Source organism: Austrofundulus limnaeus, unplaced genomic scaffold, assembly GCF_001266775.1.
Source record: "Austrofundulus limnaeus strain Quisiro unplaced genomic scaffold, Austrofundulus_limnaeus-1.0 Scaffold22, whole genome shotgun sequence".
Taxonomy (NCBI): domain Eukaryota; kingdom Metazoa; phylum Chordata; class Actinopteri; order Cyprinodontiformes; family Rivulidae; genus Austrofundulus; species Austrofundulus limnaeus.
In genome coordinates this window covers 264166-279723 of record NW_013952424.1, presented here as the reverse complement: position 1 = coordinate 279723, position 15558 = coordinate 264166, and the positions used below count along the sequence as shown (strand labels likewise).

General features: G+C 35.8%; 2 protein-coding genes across 5 annotated transcripts in view; both read left to right on the top strand.

Moving 5' to 3' along the window:
* The window catches only part of hrh1 (histamine receptor H1), an 8187-nt gene extending 3272 nt beyond the window's left edge, over positions 1–4915 (top strand). The window contains exon 3 of the mRNA XM_014004090.1: positions 896–4915. Within this exon, the coding sequence (XP_013859544.1) occupies positions 1101–2723 (1623 nt within the window). The 5' untranslated portion in view covers positions 896–1100 and the 3' untranslated portion in view covers positions 2724–4915. The remainder of the gene's footprint in view (positions 1–895) is intronic.
* Positions 4916–8870: 3955 nt separating this feature from the next.
* atg7 (ATG7 autophagy related 7 homolog (S. cerevisiae)) overlaps positions 8871–15558 on the top strand; it is an 89781-nt gene continuing 83093 nt past the window's right edge. The window contains exons 1-6 of one of the 4 annotated variants that reach the window (XM_014004108.1): positions 8871–8982; positions 11375–11574; positions 11706–11760; positions 14956–15073; positions 15242–15319; positions 15400–15516. In XM_014004108.1, the coding sequence (XP_013859562.1) occupies positions 11403–11574; positions 11706–11760; positions 14956–15073; positions 15242–15319; positions 15400–15516 (540 nt within the window). In that variant the 5' untranslated portion in view covers positions 8871–8982; positions 11375–11402. Of the gene's footprint in view, positions 8983–9012; positions 9221–9415; positions 10103–11374; positions 11575–11705; positions 11761–14955; positions 15074–15241; positions 15320–15399; positions 15517–15558 lie in introns of those variants that run through there. The other 3 variants (XM_014004106.1, XM_014004109.1, XM_014004107.1) reach the window with 3 other exon arrangements.

Below are 15558 nucleotides of genomic sequence, written 5' to 3'. Positions count from 1 at the left end.
TAGATAGATAGATAGATAGATAGATAGATAGATAGATAGATAGATAGATAGATAGATAGATAGATAGATGCCATGCAATTCAGTCTTCATTTGTATAATTACAAAGAGTGGCTTATTTAAAAAATCAACACTTATGATAAAAAAAAAACTGCCACGTCAGTTGTACTCAGTGACAAAAGGGACCCTTGAAAAGTTAAAATGTCAATTCAATAAGTTCAATTGAAAGCAACAAAACATTCTTTCTCCTAAAAAGATCATTCGTAAACAGAAACGCCACCTGCACCCATGACAACGAGCCTATTTTAGGCCTCTCTCTCATAAAAAATCGATACCCCAACTGTTAAGATAAGTGGTTTTCGCAGCCCCATAGTGATATGTTTTAATATTAAACGTCCTACTGTGCTTTCACCCATTCGTTTTTGTATTTATTTTTATTTTTTGTTGATCTAAAGGTTTCTGAAAAATCCTAGGACCTAAGTTCCATCACACTGCCCTGGCAATGTATCAGTGACTCCTTTTAGCGAATGACACAGTTTGTCCACTGCTGTGTTGCTGATGGGATTTGCTGCCCTCCGCTTGTGTAAGTGTTGGAGAAAGCCAGCTGGACAGTGAAGGAGAAGAAAGGACAGAGATTTTAGGCTTTATAGACTGCTGAGTCCAAACTGTAAAAAAAGGATTGAAGGAGAAACTGCCTTGCATGACTTGGATTTTTCTTTTATATTCAGATAAGTAATCTCARTGAGACAGGTGGTCTCATTTACAAGAAATATCTGTATTTCATTTCTGTCTATTGTTTCTTTAATACTGTGTTTTGAATAATAACTTCTGTTTTGTGCTTTTTTTATTGAGTGGTGAAAAGAATTAATCCGACCTTTTTTTTGTCACTTTTTCCCAGATGCTTGAATCATCAAGACCAACAACAGACTGAAGAGACACTGATTGATGCTGAAGGAGTATCTGTCCAGTGGTCATCATGCTCTGCTTCAAACAGCTGTCAGACCCAAACGGAGTCGCCTCATTACCTTCAGAAACATGATGCGCACCCCGACCGACAGCTGTCCAGAATGTGACTGAATCTAGAAGTCTTTGTCTCACCTAACATGATGGAATCGGGTCTGTTACCTTTCACGGACTCTCTCGACCTCAACACCAACGACAGCAATAAGAGTTGGAGTAGCGTGTCGAGGCACAACCACACCCGGACCCTTCATAATCCCTTTCAATACGCCCTGCTGGGGGTTTCTCTGGGACTCCTCTCTCTTCTCACYATCATAATGAACCTGCTTGTCCTCTATGCCGTGAAGAAAGAAAAGAGTCTCCACACGGTGGGGAACCTGTACATCGTCAGCCTGTCGGTGGCCGACCTGATCGTAGGGGCGACCGTCATGCCTCTGAACTTGATGTATCTGCTGGAGGATGAGTGGAAGCTGGGGCGGGCCGTGTGCCAGTTCTGGCTGATCATGGACTACGTAGCGAGCACAGCTTCCATTTTCAGCTTGTTTATCCTGTGTTTAGATCGGTATCGCTCGGTCAGGCAGCCACTAAAGTACCTGAAGTATCGAACGCGAGGCAAAGCCAGTGTGATGATCTCCGGCGCCTGGCTGCTCTCGTTGATGTGGATAGTTCCTATTTTGGGGTGGAGGTCGTTCTCGCACGTGGACCTTAAACCTGAGGAGGAGAACAAGTGTGACACGGACTTCCGTTTTGTCACATGGTTCAAGGTTATCACTGCAGTCTTCAACTTCTACGTGCCCTCGATTTTGATGCTGTGGTTTTACACACATATCTACTTGGCTGTGAGGCAGCACCTAAGAGACAGAGAGAGAATCATTCATCCAGCAGATTCATTTGGGGAAAATGAGAATGGAGGAAATGCTCAAAGTCWGAATAAAAGCGACTCCAAGTCGCCCAAGAAAGAAAATGACTCCTCGATGAAAACATCGAAAAAAGAACGACTGCTGGACCAGAACACTATTGACCAAACATATTCCCTTGAAGATGCTGATAAAAGCAAAGCTGCTCCATTTAGAGCTCACAGGAAAATAGGTGTAAAGTGCCAGCAGACGTCACTGCTTACCATGACAACAAAACGACTAAGAATGGCACGCAAAGCAAAAACATGCTCTCTGTCTCCCGAAGAGAGGCAGTCAGACGCTGAGATTCCCCTGAGTCAACCGTCAGCGCCGCAGGAAATGACATGCTCAGGTGGAAACAACGAGGCCAAACTCCAAGCCTCCCTAAATGAATGTCACGTCACAGTGACAAACCCGGTGAGCGGAGTGCGCGGTGGCAGCCAGTTGTCAGACGTTCAGAGATACACATCTGTTCTGTACAACAGCTACGACCCAAGTCAAGCTCTGCCGTGGCCCGAGGAAGGTGCCGAAGATGCTAAAATAGACCCAGATAACGYGGTGTCTCTGAGACAAGCATGGCACCGATTTATTGACCAGTCACGGCACCGGATTCAAAGTCTGCGGATTCACAAGGAGCACAAAGCAGCCAAGCAGTTAGGTTTTATAATTGCCGCCTTCTTACTGTGTTGGATCCCTTACTTCATAGTTTTTATGGTGATGGCATTCTGYCCAGAGTGTGTGCATCACGATCTTCACATGTTCACCATTTGGCTCGGTTATATCAACTCCACCCTGAACCCCTTTATATACCCGCTCTGCAATGGGAACTTCAAACGGGTTTTCAAAAATATACTTAAAATTAATTTGTGATGGRCTTTTGACAAGCAGAACAAAACTTCGAACAAATATGGTGTCTAAATGTTGCTGCAACTCACAGATAAGCTCAGATTTTTTGGTGTAGATAAGGTTAAGATACGCATTTTGAGTGAAAATATTCATTATTGTACAATATATTCCAAATTATTGCTTTTATAAAATGCAGGTTGACCAAACAAGTTGAAAAGGAGCTTAAACCCATTGTTATTTATTTTGTCTGTTATTTTAAGGATGTGTTTTGAGCCAGAGACATTTGAACTTAAGTTTAAACATATTTAAGTAGGGTTTGCGAAAAGATTATGAGCAATTAATATCTTACCTGTTGCAGATAGCTCTTTGAATGGCCTCAATTTGGAGAAGTGAAGTTTAATTCTAACAGGACGGATGAGCTAATGGCTAGTCTGATTACAGCCAAGACAAAAGCAAATTGCAGATGTAAAAAAACAGCTTCAATCTCCAAACTTCAATGGCAGTTATGCAATTTCTATTTCATAAACTTTTRTACTGRTTTGCACTTCATGGCTATTCTGCCAGAACAATTACCAAATTTCTGCTGAAATTACCCCAGGCATTGACAGAAGTGCTAAAGCTAGCTGTTGCTGCTATTTGCACTTGCGAATAATCATCCAATTCAATGTAAATAAATGATAGGTGAAATAATGGGGATGCAAAMGTTTATGAAACTGTATTTGCAAAAAAATGTAATGAAAGTTTTGGATATAGTGCTATTTGATGGCAGCATATTTCCATTTTGGTCTTGGTCTTAGCTGTAAGCTAGTCAGTCTGGTCAGATTTAAACTCTGTTCCTCTAAACTGAGGTTTAATTAGCTGCATATTTACAACAGACAAGATATGAATTGTTCATAAACTTTCATGATAATCCCACCTTGAACAAACAGGAACATGAGCATAAACTTGGTCAACGGTGTTCTACGTTAGATGCTTTTTGAAGAAATTAAATAGGAAGCTCACTGTCAATTAAGTCTTTAATAATAAGAGGCAGCAACACTGATCTCTGCTTGATTATACTGTATATCCATTTATATTTTGGTTAAAAAAAATACCTGTGGTCTAAGTTTTTTAAACCTGCCAACAAACACCTCATGTTGACAGCAAAGTGTGTGTCAAAAAGGTACATATTATTTATTTATTGCACTAAAAATAAAAATGTGACACGTGCTTTGACAATGCTGAAACAACATACATCTGAAAAATAAATACTGCAAGCACCTATACATTGTGAGTAAATCTGTGATCTGCCATGCTGCTTCAAGAGAAAATCTGAGATAAATGCTTTTTAATACAGTAAGATATTCTGGGATGTGCTAAGTGTGCTTATTTTAAAACAAAATTTAAAACACAATCAAGTCAGTTTGTAGCAATAACAAAGGCAWGTCACAAAGTTTTACTTAATAGTGTTCTGCTATGTTTAACTGTCATCATATGTGAAAATCTGTATGAGAACAAAAACATTAAGAAACACATTTTTAACCAGAAAACAATGAGTCTTGATGATACGTGTCTTACAATCCTGGTATTTGATAAAAACTGTAATGATTTTGTTTACCTGAAGCTACTTTGTAGGTTTTAACAATTTACTTTTATATGTTAACATTTTACACATAGCATTTGTTATTGTATTTTTAGCTTAAATGTAGCAAACATAATTTTGCAATGCTGTCCAAAAATAATTATAAACGTAAGATTTGTGCAAATTGTTTTTAATTAAACTTTTTGTGACTCATTCAACTGCATCCAACAAACACTGCAGACTGATGCCTTGTGGTAAATTWAAAAAATGAAGATTTAACAAAATAACTTACAAAATATCTCTAATAATAATAAAAAATGCACAATTTCAAATGTTCAAAAAGCAATTTGCTTTGAGTATTTTTTGAGTCTTCTCATATTAGAGGCAACTTGCTGAAGTCCTGTTTTAATGTTGTGAATCAGTGAATGTAATGAGCTGATTCACCAGTTACATAAAATGCTAGATTGCTAATAGCAATGATGATTCATGATTCAATRCTCAGTTTAATCTAAAAAATCAGAGCTAAAACTGAGTTGGAGGTATTTTTGAAATCGGTATTTTACTGAAAGAAAAAAAGTGGTTTTAAACATATTGCACTTGTTCTTCCTTTACTTGAACTATTTATGTTACACTGAAGGTATTTTAATCTGTATTCTGTCCTCTGAATGTTCTTGTATTAATGTGTTTTAGATCTTCTTTGACATTTGAACTTGGAGTAATATTTCTGGAAACAGAAAAAAGACCTGTAATGATTAATGAAGACTTTTATTAATGCCTTTCTTATCACTCCATTATAGACTTGTRAAAGGTTCCTCAAAACCCAATTTATTATCCCACGACACTCAGTCTGAAACACAATTTATGGATGTTCATTTTCTGTTAGTCTTTACTTTTGAGGGTTTTTTTGTACCCACATTCATTTTTGTCTTCTTTTTTTAGTCACGCACGGCAGTTTCAGTAATCTTTTATATGTAATATATAACTTCAATAATACACTTTTTTCTGGTCTCTTAGGGAGCAAAATGAAAATAAATTAGACTCAGTTATCAAAATATTTATCACTAATATGGAGGTAATCCTGTTAAATGGTATAATACTTAGCTTTTGAACGAAGCGTCACAGTTTATAAAAAGTTAGAGTTTGTTTTGTAAGTTTACTTTATTAAAATTTAACAGCATCTAGCCTTAAAATTCAATGGAGTTCATTCATGAGCAGTTCACAACAAAAGTTATCTCAGAGCACTGTTCAAACAAAAAAACAAGTTAAAATCAGAAATCCAATTAAGATCCAAATCTAATCCAATTATAGACAATTCAATTTATATTATGATACAATACATTCACATTCAGTTTATACTGAAACACCATTTATCTAAGGAAGCCAGAAGTTTGTGTCAAATTATTCCTAGAGGATTTGTCGTTTGCAAGAGTCCATCTAGGAGCCAGTTGCAGAAAATCTAGTCTGAGGCATGTGGATTCAAGACTTTCTACAGAACTTTTTAAGAGTAATGTCCAGGATTCCTTTTATTTTTACTCTAAAGTTAGACTAGTAGGTTGTACGTTGGCCCAATCATTGAGGTTAATGCAAATGAAATGAATCTGATTGTTGTATTTCAGCTATTAAAGACATGAACTGATGTTAAAAAAAAGACAAATGATTTAAAAATGTATTGACTTATGGGGAATCCAGTTTATCCAGAGTTTTGGGGTTTCTGTTGCTCACTTTGCCTAATATGTAATCTGAGAATCCTTAATTAAACTGCTAATCCTGTTCTTTGTCTTAAGCCTCGATTTAGATTGTGGAGTTTAYTCCCACGAACCGTTGAATCAGAATATAAGAAAAATAAATAATTCTGAGATTAGAAAGACAGAATGCTGTGGAGCCCTACTGTGCAGCACAATAAACGCACGCTTTATGTGAAACWCATAGAAGAAGGCAGCGTGAGAAAAGTAGAGACTCTCACACTGTTWAAATAAAACTCCACACTGCAGATATTGAGCCCACAAACAAAGCAAATATCGTGCTGCTAAATGCTGACATTCAAACCTTGTTTGTAAATGTCAGTTAAAGACATAAAGCTCAAGGTGACAGACGTATACTACTGTGTCATGTTTTGTTACAATTTGTTTTGTGGCTGTTTGTGGACATGCTAAACTATGGTGCTTGTTTGACTCATTATATCTCTTTCAGTAAATAAAGAATTCTTCTCTTTTTAGAAGTGCTACACTGAATTTTAACAGTTTGMTTTATGCTTTTGGGTTGAGTTTGGATTTATGTCTATGTAATGAAATGTCTTGTCATTAATTCTTGGCAATGTCATGACATTAACCCAAATAAGTTCTTAATTTAAATACAATACTACAATGTAAATACATTTTCTGAAATCTTTATTCTTCAAATGAATAATTTCATGTTCATATTGAGATGACCACATATGCAAACCCCTTATAGCTTCATACATTACAGTACGATTCCTGCAGAGGTCTATAAAGTACTTGAAAGAAATAATTAAGTAAAAGTAAAAATACCTTAACAGAAAATTACTTTGGTAAAAATKTATTTCAATGATAAAAGAAGTACTGGTAACGCTTTCCTTTATGGTACCTTTGTTACCATTTAATTACAAGGTAATAAAGTTGCTAATTAAATGCAATTACTACCTTATTAATTACGTGGTAATTAGGGTACAATTTTACTATGTAATTAATTGTCTGCAGTAATGTAGCACTTACCTGGTAATGTATTACAATTCACTATGTAACACCTAAATGAGTAGTAGGTAATTTGGACAGTTTTAAAGTTATTTTTTTTGCAATTAACCACTACCCCCAAAATTTAGTGGCATTCTTTTGGTTATAAATATAGTGTTGAGTTACAATTGAATAGTAATTTGATTGTAGTTACCCAATAAAGGTAGTTTTACTAACAGTAGTTTTTCTTTTGTACTGTAATTACCACGTAATGACATGGTAATAAGGGTACCGTAAAAGAAAGCATTACCGAAGTACTTACGTAAAAGTCATAAAACTGCTCACAATCAGGAAAATAAAAGTACTTTTGCACATACTCTGACAAATAAAGTGATGAATTTACTTCAGCAAACTGGTTCCACTAAACCGAGTTGATTAATTGAGCAATTTACCATTTTTTAATAGAATATTTAAATTGCTTTACATTTACTCAACTAGGCTCGGTGAAACCAGTTGACATAACTTGGTTAAGCAGATTCAACACTTTATTTTTTTAGAGTGCATAAACAACTCTTTTCATGATGAGTTCCAGTCATATTCATAATTGCATATTTGTAACAAGTGTTACATTTTAAAGTAAATAAGTGAAAGTAGTATTTTTAGGTTTTAAATGTAACAAAATAAAAGTTATGATTTAAAAAATGGTAAAATTACACATCCTCAAAGAATTACTTTCATATTGTAACAAACTAAATATATTTAGTTACTACACACCTCTGATTTGCTTTGGTGATGTAGATGGATTCAACACTATTCAAGCATGGGATCCAAGTTTTGTTTATTTTAAAATGTTGTGAGAGACACTAAGATTTTTGCTACCTTTAGAATTCACAGGACCTCAGGTCTCGTTATACGGACTGAAACTTTGTTTGTTTTGGAAAAAGAGAGGCGAATCACTCCAAATACTGAATAATTTTAATCCATTTCTGAGCCTTTGGGACAGTTAACAGCCTTCAGCTCTGAGCCAAACAAACAGGAACCAGTGCTGATTTCAGTCCCTCTGTGGTGCTGTTGGATGGAAACCTGTTTACTAAGATGAGCGGGGATCTCATTTGTGCTCTGTGTTTTGAGGGACATAGATGTCACAAGTTTTCTGCTGCTGAGTAAACATTGCAATGAAGAGTATGAATGTTTTTGGGCTCCAGTTATACTTGAAAAGAAGAACATTTATTTGACACAAACACCACAGTTAGAGTAGTGGCTTACATAAAATAAGAGGGAATATTGAAAGACTTGTGAACATAGCCAGTGGTCAACTGAATTCACTTTTAGTACAAAAATCTGAGTGCTTTTAATAGTGTGTGGGCCCTGAAGGCACCATAGTGATTATAAAAACAAAGCCTACAGAGCTTTTATTAATTGAAGTTAATAAATATAGTACTTGGAGCTCAAAAGCAACTTGAAGTGCTTTATAAAGATTAAAGCAAAATTAATGTTTGTATATATATTTGCCTAGTTAGTAAATTTGTGCTTCTGTGAGACGTAATATTTACTCATCATTTCTATGAACAAGTCAAGTTCTGATCCCCACAACAAATTCAAAAACCAATCTTTTGAAATAAATGCTATAATGGATGGATTAGTTTGCAATTATCAGTTACTCTACTGATTTAGGGGCCAACACAGAATGGCTCCTCTGTCATGTATTTTTAAGTCTAAGATCAAAYGATGCCACACACAACAGAGCTCTAGCTAGAAAGTGCAAAGATATTGATATTTCAGCGTTTTTCTACTGCCTTAGTTAGAAGGATGATTTACTTTGAGACAGCCCCTTCCCACTACGCTACCCTGTTTAGGAATTTCTGACTTCCTGGTCATGATACAGGCAGAGTAATAAAGCTTGTACGTCCTGTMTGACATACAAGAGAAGTAAAGGAAAGAACCTGTTTCACCGCTACGTGAGATTTCACCTGCTGGTTCTACTCGCTTCCACCAGCAGGATTCATCTGTCCGTCCGACATGAAAAGAAAAGGCACGTATAGGTTTTTATCAGTTTTCTCCTGCTTTGTCGTTTGCGCGTTTCTGTTTGTGTTTTGGTTCTTTGTGTTTTACTCAATGGTTCACGCACCGTAAGGCTCAAAGGGATCCACACAGCAGCTAAGCTAAGCTAATAATGCTAATAACACCGGGCTGCTTACCCATACTGCACCGCTTTATTGACAAAGCGCCTCGATCACGTGATCAACTAAACCAGGAAGTCGCTGCTAAAGGTAAGTGCACAAAGAAAGCTTGTAATGTTTTCACAAATTCGGGTCTGTCTGTGTTTAAAACTGACCAGAAATCAGTTCGTACGGTCATTGTATTCCTTCTTAAGGTTCATCCTTTTTGAGACTTTTATGATTAAAAACTGTTCTTACGTTCTTAAAGGTGCTGCTGCTTTTACTGTCACTGTCCACAGCATGATGAAAAAAGGTTATCCCTGGTGTTGTAAACATCTTTGTCAGCTGCAGACATTAATCGGCATCTTTATTGGTCTAATAGCATTCAAACTAGCCTGGGTGAATAACACAATCAAACAGTTTTATTATAAATTTATTTATTTTGTCAAGTTCATTTTTCATCAGTATTTTCCCTGTTTGTAAGAGCTGCTCAATGGAGATGTCCTAATAAACTAAACCCTTAGATATGCTACTTCTATTTACATTTATCAAATTAAATTGGCTGTAACAGACAACAGTTCATATTAACTTGTGTTTTAATGTGGGAAACAATAAGTTAAAACATTATGAAAACCAGAACACCAGAACCAGATCTGGAACTGCCACTGTAAAACCTTCTAGACTTGACTTGTGAACAGCTAGGAGACATTAGAATAGTGACTAAACACATTTTTGTTGCATTGTTCTATTTGACAGCTAGGCCTTACAAGTGGTTGTGCGAATAGACATTTAGTTAACAGTGTTTAAAAAGTGATTTTTTTTTTCTTTACAGGTTTGAACTGGACTCTTAAAGAAGGGTTCATGTGACAGGAAGAGTTTCTGGGAAGTGAAGTAATAAGTGTGTTGTTGCTGGTGGAATACAGTTTGACCCAAGTTTGCTTGTTTTGAGTTAGAGGACTCTCCATAGATCACCTTGACGTAGTGTTTTGTTGGGTGGGTCTTTACWAATTAGACTTGTTTCCCATAGTAGCTGTTAGACGAGTTAACAGTTCTTAACCRTTTTTATTATGAGACACATGACTGTAAACCTTAGAGGAAGCTGTGACTGTAGGGGGGAGGGTTATTGTCACGTGAGTGTTGTGACTGTTMTGCAAAAAAAGTCGTCTTTCTTTTTATGCAGTACCTTAGGTGATATCTGATACTTTTAGCACATGTTTCAAGTGTTCCATGCTGGTGTCATACACTGATGTGGAAACTCAGCAAGCTGCTAGCTGGTCAATAAGAATCATCACCTTTAGGTGTTAATAACAGTATCTCTGCATCATTTACCRCACTGACATGTTGTATAAATTAGTTGATGACTCATAAATCACAGATATATCTCAGGTTACTGTCTRCACAGTAAATGATTACCGTACTCTATTCATGATTGGCTGGTATATCGAAGCGGGTTTGTCATTGTAACAAAAGTTTAGAGTGTAAAATTACACAGAGATGTGTAAAGGCACAGCAAAATGAAACATTTTATATAGTTTGAGTAATTGGGTGTTTTGTGAAACATCTCACAAATGGATACCTAAAATCAGAAATTAACCAGACAAATTGTCAGTACATGTCCTTGTGTAAAAATTGATAAGTGGAAATACATTTTTGAGCCCTCCAAACTTTTACATTTAAATCTTTCTTTCTCTAAAAAATGTCTGGAACAGATTAGAAATTCCCCAGATGTTTCTGTGATTGGAATTTTATCAACCTTATTAATTATTCTTCCAACACAAACACAACAAATAAGTTTGGAGTAGAGAATAAAACAAGTTTAGATTTACCTGGAGTTCCTTATTGACAATTAACAGGAAGTGAAAATTAATTAAGTGATTAATTTGAAAACTCATAGACTGAATGCAATCCCTGAAACCATCAGAGGTCATAAACCCAGGAGCCAAAATAAATTATGACGTGATTTGCATTGGATCATCTACTAATTGTAGGCTTTGTGCCTAAAACAATAATTCCCATGCTGTTCATGAAGGGCACATTTTAATTTGTCTGCTCTACTAATCACAGTGAAAGCACGTTTGACTGAGTGAATGAAAAGCAAAGTTGTAAAGAACTTTGCCTCCTAAGGTCAAAAGATACCATATTAATCTTATCCATTTGTAAAGTTTGCTTGCTTTGCATTCAAATTATGGTCGTGAATGTGTCTTCACTGCTGTGTTATACCAGAATATTAAGTGTTGTGCAACATACTGCTGCTTCATTTCACAGTTTGTGGATTTTAATCAGTAAAATTGCGATGGCGTCTGACATCAGTGAAGCGTCATCATCCACTGCAGACCTCAAGCTGCAGTTCGCCCCCTTCAGCAGCGCTCTGGAGGCAGGATTCTGGCACCAGCTCACTCAGAAGAAGCTCAATGAGTACAGATTGGATGAGAGCCCGAAGTGTATCAAAGGGTACTATTACAACGGTGAGTGGTGTGGCCAGATGGTGTCATTGTACTTAACAACTGCCGAGTGCAGTTTCTACTCTTGAGTTGATAAATATAGACTTTGCTTACTGAACTGATTTAAAAGATTTGTCTTTGTTTCCATTGGACAGGTGATCCGGTCGGTTTGCCAACTCGTCTGACATTGGAGTTCAGTGCATTTGATGTGTAAGTAAAGTTTACACAAACAGCCTTCTAAGGTAAAGTGCTGATGTTGCTCATTTAAATGCACTGAATAATATAAGTATAGTTATAATAATATAGTTCTTATAACTTAAATTTAATTTAGCTATTTGATCAGTCTGAATCTTACGACGGAGTATTAGGGCCACAAAACGAGATTTCTTTTATATTTTTTTTAATTACGAGAATAAAGTCATAATATTACAACATTAAAGTTGTATAAAATAAAGTCATAATATTATGAGAAAAAGTCATAATATTGTAGCCTTTACACAAAAAAAGCATGCAGTTACCACTGCATTAAAATGAGGAATATTGAGCAACTTGTCAAGTTGTTCTTTAGTATTGCTATAAGTAAATAATCTTTTAGCACATTAGCATCAAATTATCAGTAGCAGGACTTGGAAAATGTGCAAATGACTATAAACTGAAGCCATATTGTAATTAATGGATGCATTGACGGATTTAGTCGTAGCCAATTTGGATGAAAACATATTAATCTAACAGTGACGAGTCATCATTGACTACTTTATAAACACAGACACAGATACATGGCTGTACAGCAGGTGTGGGGAAAATAAGGAGGAAATGAGGAACGGGAAATAGACACGTCATGATTATGACTTTTCTCATTATATTACGACTTCAATCTTGTAATACGGTATTATGACTTTATTCTCGTAATATCATGACTTTATTCTCGTAATATCATGACTTTATTCTTGTAAAATTATGACTTTAATCTCGTAATATTACGACTTTAACCTGGTAATATTATGACTTTATTCTCATAAAATTATGACTTTAAGCTCATAATAATAATTTAAAAAAAATCTCGTGTGGCCCTAATACTCCGTCGTAGAATCTTAAATGCAAATATGTAATATAGATAACACATCCAATCATTTCAGGTGAAAATATTACGGGGTTATTTTATTTAGTAAACACAAACTAACTTTATACGACCAGTTGTTTAAATTCTGATTTAAAGTTTTTATTCTTTTTAGAACTGTGACATCAGGCTGTTTTGAATCATGAAATAAATTTAGTCAGTTCTATTGTTTAATATATTTTTTGGTCATTTGTTTAGCTTAAAAAGAGTAACTAATAAACAGACTTTTAAAGTCGGAATGGATACACAGTCAACAAGTAAAAACAYGTTTAGTTCTAATTAATGGATTTCTTTATTGCACTGCTGCTGTGCTTGTTAAAATGCAAAAAAAAAGAAACAAAAACAAMAAAAAAAACAGATTCACACATAAAAAGGAACCATCCTTCACATGCAGTAATGAACTCTGCAAAAAATAATAATTTGGAAGAGAACATTATAATATAATTTTATATATATAGTTTTTATCGCAAAAGAAACCAGATTCTGTTCTGTGCTTCTTTTTAATTGGATGCTTTTTAGCTGAAATGTATTTGGGTATTTATTAGTAGTACATGCAGCATTATGTTAAGAAAATACATTATATATATTGTTACGTATTAAAAATATTATTTTAGAGTTACATTATATATTGTATAGAAACAAAAAAACCTTGACTCAGCATACATGTCAACCTCTTTGGACGTTTACCTTTCTAAAGAGCCCCAAAAATCTGTAAATTTCGCAAAAAATCCGTACAACTCGCACCTGCGGGGGTGGGGGGTGGGGTGGGGGATCGGCTGCGAACATGAAAGCGCCTGCTACGAAGCAGGAGGAAAGGAGAGAGGAAACAGTTCAAATCTTATTTCTAGCAGCAGAATAGGTTGGAAGATGGCTGTTTGATGTTATTTATTATCTTTTAACCCATGGACATGTTAGATAAATTTGAAAATGAGGTTTTGAAAAAATCCGTAAGACTTGAAAAAATCTGTGAGATTGCTCTATACGCCCATMTACCTGCAAAATGACGTAAAATCCTTATAACTTATGGACAATCCGTACAAGTTGAGATGTATGACTCAGGTGAGACAAACTCATTGCCAGCTCTCATAAATCACTTGTAGAAAATGATTACGAATGATAACTGTTGCATACCATCAGCTAATTTGCATTATAAGAGGACTGACCACCCACTTCTACCTTCTTACCAACACCAGCTGAAGCCCAATACTCAGCAGTCATGCCACACTTTATAGGATTTGGGTGAAGTGGGGCAAGCCTTCACTCTCTACTTAACGCATTTTCCACAGCAGTCTCATCAATTTTATGAAATATACTGTCCCCATTTCTTCCAGAAACAATTCACTTGAGATGATTTCCATAAAAAATCTTTTAAACAACCCATTTTCTACTTTAAATTTGGATCATTCCTTTAAACTTGGTCTTCTTCACACAGATGCAAAATTGAAAAACAGAAACAGGACATGCATTTCCTGGTCAACAGCTCATGAAATAGAAAAATAAAGTGGATGATCCTTCAGTTTACGTTGAGAAAAGCATGATTTATGTTTCAAATGGCCTCAAGAACCATGAGCAACAAATACCTGCAGCCTTAAAAAACTCAATTTAATTTTTTTTGAGGCTTCAGGATAAATGTACCGGTATTTTAAAAAATAACAAAAGTCTGATAAAGTCTGAGAAACTTAAGCTTGCAATCTCAAATAGAAATAACCAGAAGGCAAAAAGCTGACATTTTCCTAAATTAGCATAACGTGAAAAAGTTATTAAACAGAGCTGCTGCCCACCTCTGCTGAATCTAAGCTGTCACTTTAAGGAGCAGAAGTCTTCMCACTCAGCAGATCGAGCAGTAAAGTGAAGAGGGAGGTGGAGAGAGGAGAGCCTGCAGGTGCTGGAGGAAGCCAGTGTTTAAAACTCACACTGGGAGGCTGGAACAAATCAGCTTCCTGAATCAATCAACACACACAGAAACACTCTCATGTCACTTATTCAGACAATAATTCCAACTCACCTGAAAGCCGTCACAGCGCAGCAGGGTGAACAGAGGGGGGGTGGTTTTATTAAATAAAGGGAGGGCCTGGTGCTATAAATAGTCCTATTAAAAAGCTGTAGTGAATGTTGAAACCTTTTAAATTAAAGCTGGGAGATGAGAAGACTSCTTAAACACTGCATTCGTTAAAATTTCTTGTTGTAATATTTATTATTTTAAAACTTGTAGCCTCCCTAAATATTACAGAGTACAGCTGCATTGGTTTATGCTCAACTGTTCAAACATTTTTTTTTTTTGCTGTTAGCGATGGTCCGACCCCYGCTCGATGCTGTCCAGCTGTTGGAACGTTGCACAACACCAACACACTAGATGCCTTTAAGAACACTGATAAGAAGGCTCTGCTGGAGTTGGAGGCCGCTGAGGTAAAGGACATCCACAAAGCATTCTTACAAACACAAATGCGTTTTCAAGTAGGCTCACAAGGTAGAAAAAATATCTTCTGAAAAGAATTAAAAGCATCAAAAATGGTCCGCAAGTTATGCAATCATTTATTTGCGTAACTGCAATTCTCTGTTGGCTTTTATCTGCAGATCTGGGATGCTATACGGTCTGGAGCTGCATTAAAGAACCCATCTATTCTTTGCAGATTTATTCTACTGACCTTTGCAGTAAGAATAAAGACTATCTTTACAAGTGCTTTTTTCTTTGRCATCTTCACCCTTTTTAAATTCATTTAAAAACTCTACAGGACCTGAAGAAGTACCATTTCTACTATTGGTTCTGCTTCCCTGCACTTTGTTTCCCAGAAGGGATAAAGATTGTCCAACAGCCCGTTGTCTTGGACCAAGTTTTATCAGCAAGACAGGTTAGCTTTTTAAAATCTCATTATATTGTATTATATTAAATA